At 42.4% G+C, this 17,349-nt stretch overlaps 1 protein-coding gene across 5 annotated transcripts in view; it reads right to left on the reverse strand.

Annotated features, from left to right (window-relative positions):
• Positions 1-194: 194 nt before the first annotated feature.
• The window catches only part of csk (C-terminal Src kinase), a 139,960-nt gene continuing 122,805 nt past the window's right edge, over positions 195-17,349 (reverse strand). For all 5 annotated transcript variants that reach the window (XM_070865044.1, XM_070865045.1, XM_070865046.1 and 2 more), the window contains 7 exons: positions 17,112-17,177; positions 14,631-14,730; positions 13,046-13,136; positions 11,714-11,787; positions 9,943-10,138; positions 8,589-8,675; positions 195-1,008 (listed from right to left, as the gene is read on the reverse strand). In XM_070865044.1, the coding sequence (XP_070721145.1) occupies positions 826-1,008; positions 8,589-8,675; positions 9,943-10,138; positions 11,714-11,787; positions 13,046-13,136; positions 14,631-14,730; positions 17,112-17,177 (797 nt within the window). In that variant the 3' untranslated portion in view covers positions 195-825. The remainder of the gene's footprint in view (positions 1,009-8,588; positions 8,676-9,942; positions 10,139-11,713; positions 11,788-13,045; positions 13,137-14,630; positions 14,731-17,111; positions 17,178-17,349) is intronic.

A 17,349-nucleotide genomic window follows, 5' to 3' on the forward strand; every position in this document is an offset into this window, starting at 1 on the left:
TAAACTAAGGTTGGAATAAAACTCTCTAGATGGCAGTAATTGCACCTCTGGTGAGACTTAAGCATCTGCTCCCAAGCTGGTGGCCATCAAAGTCATTGGTTGGCATCCAGGGAAGCTATGAGGGAATAAGACAGACAGCAGCACAATTTATTTTTTTCCTCGTTCCAAACATCTCAATCAAAACGTAACAGCCGTTTATAACTGGTCACATGGAATGGTTTATTTCATTATTTTAATCTCATCCTTGGCAGCTAAAATGAACGTAACACACTGACAGAAATGAATGCCTCCCACACTACATGCAATGAGTTTGTGTCAAATCAGTGGAACATTACAGAACATTTAAAAAACTGAAAAACCAATTTTTATTTTATTAAAAAAAACAATTTAAGTATTTTTTTTAAAAAAAGCAAATTTAGACAGGAAAGCAAAAAACACAAAACTGTGTTATATGCTGGTTAAGAAAAACACTGTCACCAAACCTCGCTGGCAATCACATTTTGGTAGAAACAAACATGTATGCAGAGTACAGATAAGCAAATAAGCACCGTCTTTGTGGCTGGAGGCACTTGGCACTAAACAGATACCACAAGGACCGAAGGAATTGACAAAGGTGTTTAAGCATGCTTCTTTAATGGGGGATACTGTGTCGCAGTACACATAACTGGGGGTGGGGGGGAAATGAAACACAAGGCCATGATATGCAGAGTTCTTTTTTTTTTAAAGATTGCTTTTTTTTTTAAAAAAAAGTCTCAGCACTCTTGGTTTAATGTTGAGCAGTTTTGTTGTTTTTTTTTAAAAAAGTAGTTCCGGGGCATTTTGGTGTCACAGGTGGAGTTCTCTTGTTCTGGTTTCCTGTAACTTCTCTCTCAACTGCTTGAAAGTAGGTCTCCGACCAGGGTCAAGCTCCCAGCACAGTTTCATCAACTCGTAAACAGCAGGCGGACAACCGTCGGGTGGATCCATTTTGTATCCCTTCTCAACACGAGGAACCACGTCTTTCAGAGGCTGAGGGCATTTAGAAAGAAAAAAAAAAATCATTGTTCGTTTTTTTCCTCTCATTGCTGAAACGCAGCTGCCAGTGGCTGATGCTGTTGCTTAAATGAAGGACAGGTAATCTGTAGTCGGGATTTCAAGATACTGGTCTGTGATCAGCTACTGATAGTCACACAGCGAGGGCGCTTTTTATGAACATGCATCCTAATTCCTACCATGAACTGACGGGTATTTTACATAAAATGCAAAGTACAAGTGTGGAAAGAAAATCAATCCAACGCTACGTAATTTCTCAATACATAAGTGAGCTGGTCTCATGTACTACTAAAAAAAATATAAAGTCAGTAATCAATGTCCTGTGACATTGCACACTAAATATTACTTTCTCACAAGTTTGGGCTCAATAGCTAGAAAACTACCCTGAATTTACTTTTCAAAAATGTAATCTACTTGAGGAAGGCAAGATGGAAGTGTAGCCTGTGTGAAGTGGGGTTAGACGGCAGACAATAACAGAACTAAAAGCTGAAAAAAGACTCTAGTTTGTGCTCGGGTGTTGCTGATCTTACCGCCGCAATTCGTCTGAAACCAGCATAACCCACGCAAAAGCTTGTGGAGTTTTAAGTGCAAGATGTGTTCCGCACTCATCGGCTTTCCGCCATCTTTTGCGCTAGTTTAAAAAACATCGCGCTGGAAGTGGGGCCTGTCCACATAACTGGCCACGCCCCCAGGATGAATGAAAGCACCATTGGGGATTGCTGCAAATTGCGCTCGTTTGCAGGCCATCTGGGCTCTGAAAATTAAGCTGGTTTTTCTGGGCAGAGGGCACCTATAGGAAAGTTTTAAAAGCTTTTGAATCTTTAAAAAAATTTTTTTTTACTAAGAAACAGACTACTGTACTCCAATGTAACTAGCAAATGGTTCTTGTATATTCTTTTAAAAGTCATTTTCAGTCATTTAAAATCGGGTTACTCTCAGGTGGTGGGCTGACGAGCTTTTTTGGCGAGGAACCCATTTCTTAGCTGGATCAATCACTTAAATACATCAAGGAGTATTTTTTTTAAAAATTATATTTTAAAACCATGCCCAATTGCGCTGGTTCACGGCAGATTGTACAAATGAGTTCGAACAGAAACTCGGGGGGGAAGAAAAAAAAACACTTCAAAACGGGCGCAATTATGGACCACAACTTTTTTTGTCCGTTTCGCAGATTGCGCCTAAAGCGGAAATTTTCAATTATCTAACATCAGATGCTCAAAGTGCATTTCGGTCCCTATGCACCTCCATGGCTGTTCCATGGACAAGAATGATAATTCTCAATAACATTTTATTGATCATTTATTATCTTGCCGATTATTAGCGTCCCTGCATCTTAACAGATCATGGACCAGTAATGACCAAAATGCCAACAGATTATAGCCGCTGATTGGCTGCACAAATACAGACAGTTGCGATGCAGTAAACTGTATAATGAGCAAAGTCATTACAGATTGAATTTGGGCATGCTTTTTGCATTGATCCACAATTAAACCTGGACAAAGATACTTGATGTGCAATACATTTTTTCCTCAGCAGAGGGTACTACTGCACTTTATTATAAGATTTAAGTTTATGCACATAATCCTCAATTTTTGCAGCATAAATTTAGGAGGTGACATGCAGGAGTTGCACTAGTGTCCCAGGGGCAGGTCACTGGAAGAATGGTACCTGCTGCAGGGAAATCTGAAGAGGGAAATGTAAAATAACTCAGAACATGTGAAGCAGCAATGGACCATAACGAACCTCCCGCAGTAAATTGACACCATTTTAGCATTGCTAGCAGAGTGGATCGGCACTGCAACAGAGAACCGTGATGCATGATTATCTCTATTCCCACATTTGAAGCTCTGAAACCAGTCTTGTCCTGCAGTTGACCTGGCCATTCTTCACAAAGTAACTGATTACCCCTTGGTCCTGAACGATAAGGCACTATATAAATACAAGCTCATTCGTTCTTGCACAGCTCAATTTTGAGAGAACCTCCCCACATTGTTTCCAACACGGGCATTTTGGGACGCTCCCCATCAGTGACATCATGGAGAAGCCTCGCAGGCAATGAAGAACTACAATGGACACCTGCTTCCAAGGCAAGAGGCGGGACAGGATAAAGGCCCTCTAACCCCAAGGAAGTTAATGGTCCGTAATTTGCAGCCCATACGGGTGCACACGCGCCCATAACGTGCGAAAACCTGGATCTTCTGATCGGTCAATAATTATCTTGACCAATCCAACGCAGGCCCAGGAAAAGGGCATCCACGGGTGGAGAGTTGGGTTATTTGCCCAAACTCTACCCAGCAAATGCCCGTGAAATTCTTACACCTGGTAGGTGTAAGGCCTACTTTTACCAGCGCAAGTAAAAAAAAAAAATCATATACATTTTAAAAAACTTGTACAAACAGCTACTTTTATTTTTAGCCCCTTTAAAAGATTTATTTTTCAAAATATTAAATGCCATTTAATCTAAAATATGTAATGGCTTTTATTTTATTTATTTGATGTATACAAGTATTTTTGGGAGTGTTTCCATTCATGCTTGTGGGGTTTCAGTACATACAGAATCCCCATAAGCATGAATGGGGATACATGGGCCTCTACCCACAAATCTCCGCACCTCCTGGACCATCAGGTAAGTGGGCATTTTATTTACGGATTAGAAACATTTCCCTGTGGGAAGCCTCCGATCGCAAATTAAAATGTGAAACCTGATTTTGATATGCCAATCATTTTCCAGTATAAAATGAAGGCATACAATTATAAAGTACTCTCTCTGGACTTAACTTCCTCAGTGTGTGTGTGCGTATGTGTGTGTGTGTGTGTGTGTGTGTGTGTGTGTGTGTGTGTGTGTGTGTGTGTGTGTGTGTGTGTTTATATAATGTACTTGCCAAAAAAAAATCCTGATACAAATCGCCCAAAGTATTTGTATGATCTGTTCACATCTGTACACAGCAAAGAAAACGGTTTTATTGAGAAGGAAACGATATGTACAGAAATCTGTGGCAGCTTTATGCATGTACAGGGCTGATGTCTCAAGTTAGCTAATCTCACCCAGGGCAGTGGTTCGGGTGTCACGAGTGTCCCAGTGCTGTGAATGGGACACAAAAGCAGCATCGCCTGCTGGAAAATAAACCGGTGTAGATATTGGGAGAGCACAGGACCAGACCCAGCAGCAATACCCACACCCCCCTACTACAGTCAAACAGCCTGCCGACATCTTTCATGAACAGCAGAGTGCCCCACAAGCCACAAATGCAAACTTGTAACTATACACCTGCCGATATGCTGTCAACTGTGCAAGCAGTCGGGTTGAAAGGGCAATCAAAACTGCGCAAGAACACGGGAGCATGTAACTTTCACAAAGGGAATCAAGAACATTCTGTGTGCAATTGTATTTTTCCTTTTGGTTCAAATTAAATGCATTAATAAAGCCGATATGTCTGCAGAGGCACAAATGTAATCCAAAAGGGAATCTGCAAGCGCCTGAATTACCATTGGGTTAATTTTACCGCTGTGTTTGACGAGAAAGGGTCACTTAATATGTTTAAAATGAAATGAGATGATGGCAACGCCAAGTTAGTGTTGGAGTAATAAGTTTCTACTTTTTATACCAAGAGTCAGAGTGCAGGTTTTTCCAAATAATGTACATTAATATCATGCTTATGAAGAAAGATTGCGCCTATACTCATTGGAGTTTAGATGAATGAGAGGTGGTCTTATTGAAATGTATAAGATACTGAGGGGGCTCGACAGGATAGATGCAGAGAGGATGTTTCCCCTCGTGGGGGAAATCTAGAACTAGGGGGTATAGTTTCCGAATAAGGGGTCGCCCATTTAAAACTGAGATGAAAAGGAATTTCTTCTGAGGGTTGGAAATCTGTGGAATTCTCTGCCCCAGAGAGCTGTGGAAGCTGGGTCATTGAATATATTTAAGGTGGCGATGGACAGATTTTAGAGCGATAAGGGGGTCGAGGGTTATGGGGAGTGAACAGGGAAGTGGAGCTCTGCCCAAGATCAGATCAGCTGAGATCTTATTGAATGGCGGAGCAGGCTCAAGGGGCCGCTCCTGCTCCTGTTTCTTATGTTCTTAAGGTGAGGGATGTTAGCAATGGGAAGCTTGGATGTTGACAGAGTATCTGGAATGGTAATACATCCAGATTACAGCATGAATAATTACAAAGAGCAAAGCTCCTTGGGACATTGGCCCAAAAATGTGCCTCAGCCCGAGACGGCAATCCTGCAGCACCACAAAAAGCCATTTTGCTGTACAAGCTATCCTATATGCAAGGCTGCCAATTTTGCAGCAAGTTTCAGTGCAAACTCAATCAATGTTTTGTTAGAGGTAGAAAGTTAATGTTGCACAATCAGGGATTATATTTGAATTAAAAAGTATAAAGCAGGGAAAATGGTTTTATACTCATCTATTTTTCCACACTAAAATGGACAAATACACCCTCAGTTTTCTCCACCCCTACTTATTGGATTAACATTCAGAACCAGTTCATGCTCCCTTGTAATAGGAACATTTAAAGTACAGCCATTGAAGATTAAGTGCACATTTATTTCTTATTTACAGATGATTAAAGGGCCATGTGCAATGTACCATAAGAACCTAAGTAGTAGGAGCAGGAGTCGGCCTTACGGCCCCTCGAGCCTGCTCCGCCATTCAATAAGATCATGGCTGATCATCGACCTCAACTCCACTTTCCCGCCTGATCTCTATATCCCTCGATCCCCCTCGAATCCAAAAATCTATCGACCTCAGCCTTGAATATACCCAGTGACGCAGCATCCTCTGGGACAGAGAATTTCAAAGATTCACAACCCTCTGAGTGAAGAAAATCCTCCTCATCTCGGTCTTAAATGGCCGACCCCTTAACCCGAGACTGTGCCACCTGGTTCTAAATACTCCAGTCAGGGGAAACAACCTTCCAGCATCTACAAGTACCACTTGTAGGTATTGCAACGAAGTGGCATCATACATTGCATTTTGACCTGCGGATTAAGGTCTGGTATATCTGTTGAAAATAGCCACTCCCACCAGTCATTCACTTTCTACTAGCATGAATAATACATTATTGCATAAAAAAAAAACACAAGTAGGAACACCGTTCAAGCATAACAATGCCAAGAGCTTCATGAGTTAGGCTCGCAGTGCTGTGAAACAATAAGAAATTTTAATGTTGGTCAGAAAGAACCCGATTGCCTCAAATTACATTCAGACAACACAAGGCTGACACCCAGCACACAAGTGCAAGACTGAATGCACATTTCAGCTGCTTTGTTATTGCAACGCTGGCTATGGCCTTCTGTAGAAAAGGAGTTGATCAATCAAATTGACAGAATCTTTGAACACATCCAGAATAAATCCTTGTCTGCATCAACAGGCTTAACAAAAATAATTGTATTTTAGTCTCCCGCAGGAGTTCTGGATCCTATATAAAGCTATGCTGTTGCCAACAAATTCATACTTTGCCTTTTTACTCTAATGCATTCAGCGATGTTCGGAGAAAAGAACTTCACAAATAAATCAGGGATGATTAATTCTGGGGAATTAATTATATCACCTTCTGTAGTTATAGCTTTATAAACCCTTCAAACGGCTACTTTTCCTTCCAGAAGTCCACTTTTAAGACTTAAATTGTGATATGGAGGCAGTTCAGAGAAGGTTCACAAGGTTGATTCCTGAGATGAAGGGGTTGTCTTATGAAGAGCGGTTGAGCAGGTTCAGCCTATACTCATTGGAGTTTAGAAGAATGAGAGGTGATCTTATTGAAACATATAAGATTGTGAGGGGGCTTGGCAGGGTAGATGCAGAGAGAGACTGTTTTCCCTCGTAGGAGAATCTAGAACTAGGGGGGCATAGTTTCAGAATAAGGGGTCAGCTATTTAAAACGAAGATGGAGGAGGAATTTCCTCTGAGGGTCGTGAATCTTTGGAATTCTCTGCCCCTGAGAGCTGTGGAGGCTGGGTCATTGAATATATTTAAGGTGGAGAGACACAGATTTTTGAACGATAAAGGAATGAAGGGTCATGGGGAGCAGGCAGGGAAGTGGAGCTGAACCAAAGATCACATCAGCTATGATCTTATTGAATGGCAGACCAGGCACGAGGTCAAATGGCCTACTCCTGCTCCTATTTAAGAACATAAGAAATAGGAACAGGAGTAGGCCATACGGCCCCTTGAGCCTGCTCCGCCATTTAATATCATGGCTGATCCGATCAGGGACTTGGGTCCACTTCCCTGCCTGCTCCCCATAACCCCCTATTGTTTAAGAAACTGTCTAGTTCTGTCTTAAATTTATTCAATATCCCAGCTTCCACAGCTCTACAACCCTCAGAAGAAATTTCTCCTCATCTCAGTTTTAAAATGGGTGGCCCCTTATTCTAAGATTATGCCTTCTCATTCTAGTATCCCCCATCAGTGGAAACATCCTCTCTGCATCCACCTTGTCAAGCCCCCTCATAATCTTATAAGTTTCGATAAGATCACCCAATATTCTTCTCAACCTTTCCTCATAAGTCAACGCCCTCATCTCCAGAATCAACCTACTGAACCCTCCTCCAAAGCAAGTATATCCTTACATAAATATGGAAACCAAAACTGCAAGCAGTATTCCAGGTGTGGCCTCACCAATACCCTGTATAACTAGCAAGACATCCCTGCTTTTATAATCCATCCCCTTTGCAATAAAGGCTAAGATTCCATTGGCCTTCCTGATCACTTGCTGTACCTGCATACTATCCTTGTGTTTCATGCACAAGTCCCACTGTACTGCAGCACTTTGTAATCTTTCTCCATTTAAATAACAACTTGCTCTTTGATTTTTCCTGCCAAAGTGCATGACCTCACACTTTCCAACATTATACTCCATCTGCCAAATTTTTGCCCACTCACTTAGCCGGTCTGTCCTTTTGCAGATTTTTTGTGTCCTCCTCACACATTGTTTTTCCTCCCATCTTGGTATCGTCAGCAAACTTGGCTACGCTACACTCAGTCCCTTCTTCCAAGTCGTTAATATAGATTGTAAATAGATGGGGTCCAAGCACTGATCCCTGCAGCACCCCACTAGTTACTGGTTGCCAATCTGAGAATGAACCATTTATCCCGACTCTCTCTTTTCTGTTAATTAGCCAATCCTCTATCCATGCTAATATATTACCCCTAACCCCATGAACTTTTATCTTGTGCAGTAACCTTTTATGTGGCATCTTGTCAAGTACCTTCTGGAAGTCCAAATACACCACATCCACTGGTTCCCCTTTATTCACCCTGTTCAGTACATCAAAGAATTCCAGCAAATTTGTCAAACATGACTTCCCCTTCATAAATCCATGCTGACTTTGCCTGATCGAATTTTGCTTTTCCAAATGTCCTGCCACTGCTTCTTTAATAATGGACTCCAACATTTTCACAACCACAAATGTTCGGCTAACTGGTCTGTAGTTTCCTGCTTTTTGTCTGCCTCCCTTTTCTTATAACAAGCGCTTCAGCAGACACGCCACGCACCCACAGCTTTAGTTTTAACTGTGTGAAATTAGTTAATTATATTTTTACCTACCATTCTGGGATAAGGCACTCGCCCAAAAGAGTAAATTTCCCATAGAAGGATCCCAAAACTCCAAACATCTGATTTAGTAGAAAAATTCTAGAATAAAACAAAGAAATATATTATTCTTCCAAATGATTTTGTAGTCGGTCATTATTTCCGTGCATCACTCAAACGTTTGTTACCTAATATATAAGGAAGTACCACATAACAACTTGAATGGAGGACAGATTTTTCAGGAATCCAACACTGGTCCTTGCTGGGAGGCTTGGAAAAACTGCACTGGAGTGCCAACAGGCAAGATGGGGTCCTCTCATGGCTCAACCCCTGCTCCACTCAGTGCAATAAGAGATGGCCAACTCCACACATGAATCTCTGCATGTGGGGTCAGAGCTTCAGGTGAGCATCATCTAGGAGCTAGTTCCAGAGTCAGAAATGGGGTGTTGTATCGCTGGCATTTTATCAAATTGAAATAGTTTTTAGGGGTGGCTACAGTAGCCGATGATTGACAGACACGAGTGTCGGGTTTAAGCACCAACGTATGGCATCAATTATATCTTGTAGTGGGAGTTACAAACAGCCACAACTTTCCAATGCTGAACGGCATACATACCAGCAAGGGACCACAAATCCAGGATCATGTCTTCAGACTAAATTGAATTAAAGGATGGATTTTTTTCCTTCAGTCCATCACAAAGGACAATATTTTCTCATGGATGGTGTAATTGAACAGCTGCACTTGTTTTTATTTTGGGAGAGGTGGGTGAGGGAGGCTAGATTACCACTTCAACTTGCCATTGGTCATTTCAGTTTGACCTGTCCATGCCCATCACAAACTCCAAATGCTGAACCAAATGCACAACTACATATTTCTCAGAAATAGAAAAACATGGGACGGGGGGGGGGGGGGGGGGGCATTGGAAGCTCTTCCAAGCAACACAGGAATTGAAGCCAGCTCCCTAACACTGCTGCAGCTTCTGCTCCGCCTCATGTAGCTCAGTGGTTATGTTACTGGGCCAGTAACCGAGGCCTGGACTAATCATCCAGAGACACAAGTTCAAATCCCACCACGGCAGCTGGGGAAATTGAGTGAATTAAATAAATCTGGAATAAAAAGCCAGTGTCAGTAATGGTGACCATGAAACTACTGGATTGTTAAAAAAACATCTGGTTTACCAATTTCCTTTAGGGGAGGAAATCTGCCGCCTTTACTCGGTATGGCCCAATAATCAGGGATGGCCAACAAATGCAGGCCTGGTCAGCGATGCCCACATCCTTTTTTGGGCAGAGTATACCTTTATAAGACATCTAAATGACACCAGGATATTGGTCAACAAAATGCAAGAAAAAATGTCATTACACCGACCTTTTCTTTAAGAGCTTCAGGTGCAGTCCATTTTACTGGGAGCTTCCCAGTGTCTTGTGTTGACGAAGCCTCTTTTGTAAGACCAAAATCACTAACTTTAGCTATGTTATCCTCAGAGACTAGGACATTACGAGCAGCTAAATCTCTATGTACAAAATTATTTGCCTCCAGGTATTCCATTGCTTCACAAACATCACTGAAAAGAAAAGGAAAAATCTCAAATCATTTAACATGGCATTAATATAGGCTTGGGTGACATTAAGTCATAAGATACAAATTCATTTTGCAGTGGCAACTACCTTGTTTATTCACTTTACATTCATTTACAAGCATATCTCATTTGTACTATATCTACTGTACTTACTAATGCGGAAAATTGTCTTATATCAGCAGGTTTTCAAACTAGGGGTCTGTTGGTTCTAAGAAAGACTTTAAGGACTTGCATTTCTACAGTGCCTTTCACCACCCTTCGAGCCTGCACCATTCAATAAGATCATGGCTGATCATTCACCTCAGTACCCCTTTCCTGCTTTCTCTCCATACCCCTTGATCTCTTTAGCCATAAGAGCCACATCTAACTCCCTCTTGAATAAATCCAACGAACTGGCATCAACAACTCTCTGCGGTAGGGAATTCCACAGGTTAACAACTCTCCGAGTGAAGAAGACATGACGACATTTGTTTCCTTTGCATAGTTAATCATCTATAAAATGTTAGGATAGGGCGTCAATATTTACAGCGGAGTCATCACAAAAATGAGAAAACCATTGCCATCCAAGACCAAATGCTTATAAATGCTAACCGCAGTTCTGTGGCTCCCAAGTGATGGTCATCTAATTATCAAAACAGAAGGCCAAATGAGAGGGAAGGAGCAAGGCAAGAAAAGGGCACGGCTCTGTGATCTACTGTTACATAATCGCAGCAACTGGTTACATAGTGACATTGGAAGAGGCCTAAAAACAATCACCAGCTTGTCTCCATTACCAGACTGTCAAAGAACAGCAAGGAACCAACAGAAAACAAAATTTGAAGGCGAATAGTAACTCATCTTCTGACTGTCAGCTGTGGCTCAGTGGGTAGTACACTCGCCTCGGAGTCAGAAGGTTGTGAGTTCGAGTCCCGCGCCAGGGACTTAAACACAAGGCTGACACTGTCGGAGGTGCCGTCTTTCGGATGAGACATTAAACCAAGGGCTCGTCTGCTCTCGCAAGTGGATGTAAAAAATCCCACGGCACTATTCCGAAGAGGAGCAGGGGAGTTCTCCCCGGTGTCATAGCCAATATTTATCCCTCAATCAACACCACTAAAAACAGATTACCTGGTCACTATCACATTGCTGTTTGTGGGAGCTTGCTGTGCGCTACTTGGCTGCCGTGTTTCCCACATTACAACAGTGACAACACTCCAAAAGCTTCATTGGCTGAAAGGCGCTATATAAATCCAAGTCTTTCTTAAAGGTCCCATTAAACAAGAGAAAAACTTTTGGCAGACTGGACATATCTGGACTTACCAGCAATGGGTAAAGAAAGTTACATTTAACAAAAAATTGCAACGGCTGGAAATCAAACATAAAATATAGGAAAAGATAGGACAGGTTATTAGTTGAGGGGCTCCATCAATCAGCTATGTTGCGAAGTCCCCCAACCAGTGTGTTACATTTGTCCTTTTGAGATGCGGCCGGACCCATCGTACCTTTTCATTATTGCCTGCTTTTATTCTGAAAGTTGCATGCAGATGACGAAGCGTGGCATCGCTTGGTTACAATACTCACATGGAAAACTTTAGTAAACAATCGCCACCGAGGACAGATCTTCCTCTTGATCGCAGGTAATCCACCAAACTGCCCTGGTAATGAACAGAAGTTTCACTCTCGGCATGGTGTTATTTAAAGTAAACTTTGCATTTTACACATCAGCTGTGACTCAGTGGGTAGCACTCAGTCAGAAGGTTGTGGATTCAAGCCCCACTCCAGGGAATGAGCACATAAATCTAGGCTGACACTCCCAGTGCAGAACTGAGGGAGCGCCGCAGTGTCGGAGGTGCCGTCTTTCTGATGAGACGTTAAACCGAGGCCCCTTCTGCTCTGAGTAAAAGATCCCATGGCTCTATTTCGAACAAGAACAGGGGAGCTATCCCCGGTGTCCTGGCCAATATTTAGCGCTCAAACAGGACAGATTGTCATTATCATATTGCTGTTTGTGGTAGCTTGCTGTGCGCAAATTGGTATTTCCCACACTACAACAGTGACTACACTTCCACGGCCAGTTCACATTTCGACGCATGCGCGTTTATTCCTGTTGTAAAGCCAGCAAGCAGCCTGCACAGGACCTCCAAACCGCCGCACGGCTGCACAACTTAACGAGAACATTAGTCACAACCAATCTAAACAAAGTTCCATTTTGCTCTGCTCACCAAAGTGTAAAGAGCTAGCACACAAAATACATAGTCGTTGGGTAAAAGGACTGAAATTAAGTTAGTGATTTTTTTTTTTTTAAAAAGGGGAGTGAAAAGGAAAGAGGAAACTACAACTTGTGTACAATAGACTCCCATTTCAACAAGCGATCACTCCACTATACATCCAGCCCAAATGCATTTGTTAATCAGAAGTATCGTGGGTCCTTTGCTACCGAGCATTATTTTGCAAGTTCAAGAAACCCTGACAGCAGATTTTTTTTTTTCTATTCTAAGAATTTTCTAAAAACAGAGTTAAATATAGAAAAATGCAGAAGTTACAACTTGGAAACAGGGCATTCGGCCAAATTGTGTCGGCGTCTACCCTCCACGCAGGAAAATAGTTCTGATCACTTTTACCCACCCTGTTCCCACAAGCTTTCAACCCTATTTTCCTTCAGCCACCTATCCAATCTAATCTTGAATGATGATATAGTTTTTATCACAGATATTAATCCTGGAAGTGAATTCCACATCCTCAGAAATGGTAGGACACAGAAGTTTATGGTGTAAAGATGCACAAAGCCTTGAAAGTCACATGGTGTAACCTGCAGTACTGTAGCATTCTAAGATTACAAAATATAAAAGACCCACCCATGCTTTAGCAAACCATGATCACTCGTCGTACAAATACCAGTAATTAAATACTTACTTTTGCCATGTATTCTGTTACAATGTATAGTGAGCCGCTTTCTTCCACAATAACACCCAAAAGTTGAACTAAGTTATTGTGACGGAGTTGCCTGTAATACAAAGAAAATGTTCGTTCGCTGTTTGGCACTGAACCAAAAGCTAAAAGTTCAAGCGACACCAGTCCAAGGTGAATTTATTCTTTCACAAATATTGCTTTGCCATAGAACACCTAAACTTTGGGTACTTCAGCTGCTATTTTTATTTTACTTGCTTGTTTTTGTAATGTATGCACCTGTGAGCATGCTCACAGGTTCGTGCAGCTATTGCACTGTGAGAGGCTGAGCCAGTCACATGATGTTTACAAGACAACAAAATCCCAGTTAATTGAGTTCAGGTTCTCCACGATGAGGCGCACAGTTGTGAACCTGGTAGATGAACTGGCAGTGTTCAGTTTGATTGTTAAACCTTTGCTAATAAACCAGCTAGTTCTTCACAGCAACTGCGTAGATAAGAATTCTTAAGCAAAGAAGCTATGCAGCAAATACACTATAGTTCTCATGTGGGCAAGGCTGGAAAGGCCGCAGTTATTGGTCAACCTTGTTGCCTCGAGGGTGGTGGGCATTCTACAATGATCTTTACAAATGACCCAGTAAGCCAATTAAGAGTCAACTGTTTAGTGTGGGACTGGAATCATGTGTAGGCCCGACCGGGTAGATGTGGAAGGTTCCCATCCCTTAAGGACAATGGTGAACACGTTGGATTTTTACAGAAATCCAGCAGTGTCCATGCTGTTTTTTTAAATCTGCTGTCAGCAGACAAATTGCTTGGTTTATTAAATTATTTTTCACAATTTGCCAATCTGAACTCCAAACCCCTGATTCGTTCGTCCAATTCCATTGCAGATATTACACCATCATGCACAGGGGACCGAGCTTGCAATGTTGGAAATAAAAACTAGAAAGTGCACTTGTGTCAGAGTGCACATTAAGCAGTCAGTCCTCAAGATTTTGTTCCTCTGCTGAAAATGCATGTCATATAATACTTTGCAGTTTGCTTTAATTTTGTCACTTGTACAATAAGCTTATATTGGAGATTTCTACATGAAGGTTCTTGGAAATAAATGTTGCAGAATAATGTGTGAATATTGAACTAAATGGGCACAGTGAACTGGCACATGTAGAGTGAAAAAGGATATAGAGTTTATTAAAAGGCAGCCAGCCATGTAAGGGAGAATTTGCCCCCCTTTCCCACACAATGATGCAAGCTGAAATGTTTGTTGCACTTTTTTTTTTTTTTTTTTAAATTGTTCGTTATGGGATGTGGACATCCCTGGCAAGGCCAGCATTCATCACCCATCTCCAATTGCCCTTGAGAAGGTGGTGGTGAGCCGCCTTCTTGAGCCGCTGCAGTCCTCGTGGTGCAGGTGCTCCCACAATCTACTGGATTATTCGATATTCAGAACATCTTGGTGGATATACATGACATGACTCCAGTCTAAAATCGACCTGTACTCAAAGAAACCAAAAATGTGTGGAACTATGAAGGAGCATTTTGAAAACCTTTTTTTGAATGCATGACAGCACAGGACTAACTGTAAAACTTACGTCATTACAGATGCTTCAGCAATGAACGCTTGTGCAGTTGCATCATGCTTAATACATTTGACTGCTACTTTGTTGCCTCTATATTCACCCAACATCACATCTACAGAAAAACAAATGGTTGAGTCAAGGGAGGTGTATTACGTGCAAGATACGATTTGAAAATATGTAGAGCAGAGTTGATTTTTTTTTAAAAAGAAACCATGGTAACTGGTCAATCCTCGTAACACCAAGGCTGAATGAAATAAGACAGGAAGAAGACAGGACAGATAGTAAAGCCTGGCGAACCACTGCAGGACACCAGTACATTCTTGTGGGACTTGGGACGGTTTTTTTTAAAAAAAGAGGCAATGGTGATCCCTACCCCAGGTGATCAAAGATTTAGCACCCATTAGCCTTGGCTCAGCCGTGCCTCAGTCAGCTGGTCGGGGGGGGGGGGGGAAAAAACAGTGGGCAAGGTCCACTCCAGAGACTTGATAATTAGGCTGATGCTCCCAGGGCAATAGTGATGCAGTGCTGTAGTGTTGGAGGTGCCATCATTCCAGGCGAGATGTTAAACCAAAGCCCTGCCTGCCCTCTCGTGTGGGCGTAAAAGATCCTATAATATCTGAAGAGGGGGAATTCTTCCGATGTTCAGGACGACATTTATCCCTCAACCACCAGCAAACATAATGGGCCCAAGTTTCCACAGGATAAAAAACAGGCGCCCCTCCGAGCTGGGCGCCCATTTTTCACGCCTAAAACGGCGCCAGAAAAAAAAGCGCTATTCTGGAGCGTTCTGCAGCTCCTTGTCTGTTTGACGCGGCGCCGAGGGGGATGGAGCCTACACTCACGCCGATTTTGTAAGTGGGAGGGGGCGGGTACTATTTTAATTCGTTTTTTTCCTGCTGGCAATGCTGCGTGTGCGCGTTGGAGCGTTCGCGCATACTCAGTGTGGAAAAAAAACATTGGCACTCGGCCATTTTTGTAGTTCTTTGTAGCTGTTTAATTTTTGAAAATTTTTTAATAAAACCACATTGCCATCAGCACTAAGGCTTCCCTTCTCACTGTCGCCTTCCCCTCCCTCCCCTCCGCGGCAACAAGCCGCTGTCTCCTTCCCCTCCCTCCCCTGCGCGGCAACAAGCCGCTGTCTCCTTCCCCTCCACGGCAACAAGCCGCTGTCTCCTTCCCCTCCCTTCCCTGCGCGGCAACAAGCCGCTGTCTCCTTCCCCTCCCTCCCCTGCGCGGCAACAAACGGCGGTTTCCTTCGAACGATGGCTGAAGCACTTTCACACAGGTAGGAAGATGGTTTATTTAATCTTTTCTTTGCTTATAAATGTTTATTCAGGTTGGATTTATTTGTATAATATTTGTAGAAGTATAAATAAGGATTGATTGTAGAATTTAATGAGTTCCCTTCCCCCCACCCCCACACCTCGTTCTGGACGTCTAATTTGTAACCTGCGCCTGATTTTTTTAATATGTAGAACAGGTTTTTTCAGTACTACAAAAATCTTCACTTGCTCCATTCTACTTTAGTTTGGAGTATGTTTTCACTGTGGAAACTTTGAAATCAGGCGTCAGTGGCCGGACACGCCCCCTTTTGAAGAAAAAATTCTGTTCTAAAGTAGAACTGTTCTACCTCACTAGAACTGCAGAAAAAAAAATGTGGAGAATTGAGATTTCTAAGATGTCCGTTCTCCACCAGTTGCTCCTAAAAATCAGGTGCAAATCATGTGGAAACTTGGGCCCAATATCTGGACATTAACTCAATGGTGTTTCTGGGTTCTTGATGTCCAAAAGTAGGCTGCTGCTGCATTCTCCCTACATTAAATTACTTAATTGGGATACCAGAGGTCATGAAAAGCAATGCACACATATGCAAGTTCTTTCCATATTCGCTGTGTAAACAACTTTCCATTTGAATGTTTGCCATCTTGGAAGGAAAATCAGGAAAGTGAGGGCACCCTCAATAAAATGGCAGCTGTATTTTTTTTAATGAATAAATTAATGGTTCACTAAACAATGTAAAGTTTTTTTTTTTTTTAAGTATAAAGCAGTCAGTGGGTAGCACACTTGCCTCCGAGTCAGAAGGTTGCGGGATCAAGTCCCACTCCAGGGCTTGCGTACATAAATCTAGGCTGACACTCCAGCGGAGTGCTGCACTGTCGGAGGTGCCGTCTTTCAGATGAGACATTAAACCCGTTTGCGCTCTCAGGTGGACGTAATGGATCCCATGGTACTATTTCGAAGAGTTACCCCTGGTGCCGTGGCCAATATTTACCCCTCAATCAGCATCACTAAAAACTGGTCACCATCACATTGCTGTTTGTGGGAGCTTGCTGTGCACAAATTGGCTCCCGCATTTCCCACATTACAACAGCGACTACACTTCAAAAAGTACTGCATTGGCTGTAAAGCGCTTTGAGACGTTCGATGGCTGTGAAAGGCACTATATAAATGCAAGTCTGTCTGTCTTAAACATAATTAATAGATGCTACTTACCTCCAAATTCGCCTTTTCCAATTGTTTGTAATAATTTGAGTTCTTTCATGTTAAGTGCCCACCCACCTACAAAACAAATATGAAATGTGAGCTGGAGAAATGCAACAAGAAACCGCCAAAAAGCTATGGGTAGCCAGCCACTGATAAAAATGCACTTTATATCAAGAGGACTAGAATACAAGGGGGTAGAAGTCATGCTGCAACTACACAAAACCCTGGTTAGACCACACCTGGAGCA

Source organism: Pristiophorus japonicus, chromosome 21 (assembly GCF_044704955.1).
Source record: "Pristiophorus japonicus isolate sPriJap1 chromosome 21, sPriJap1.hap1, whole genome shotgun sequence".
NCBI lineage: Eukaryota > Metazoa > Chordata > Chondrichthyes > Pristiophoridae > Pristiophorus > Pristiophorus japonicus.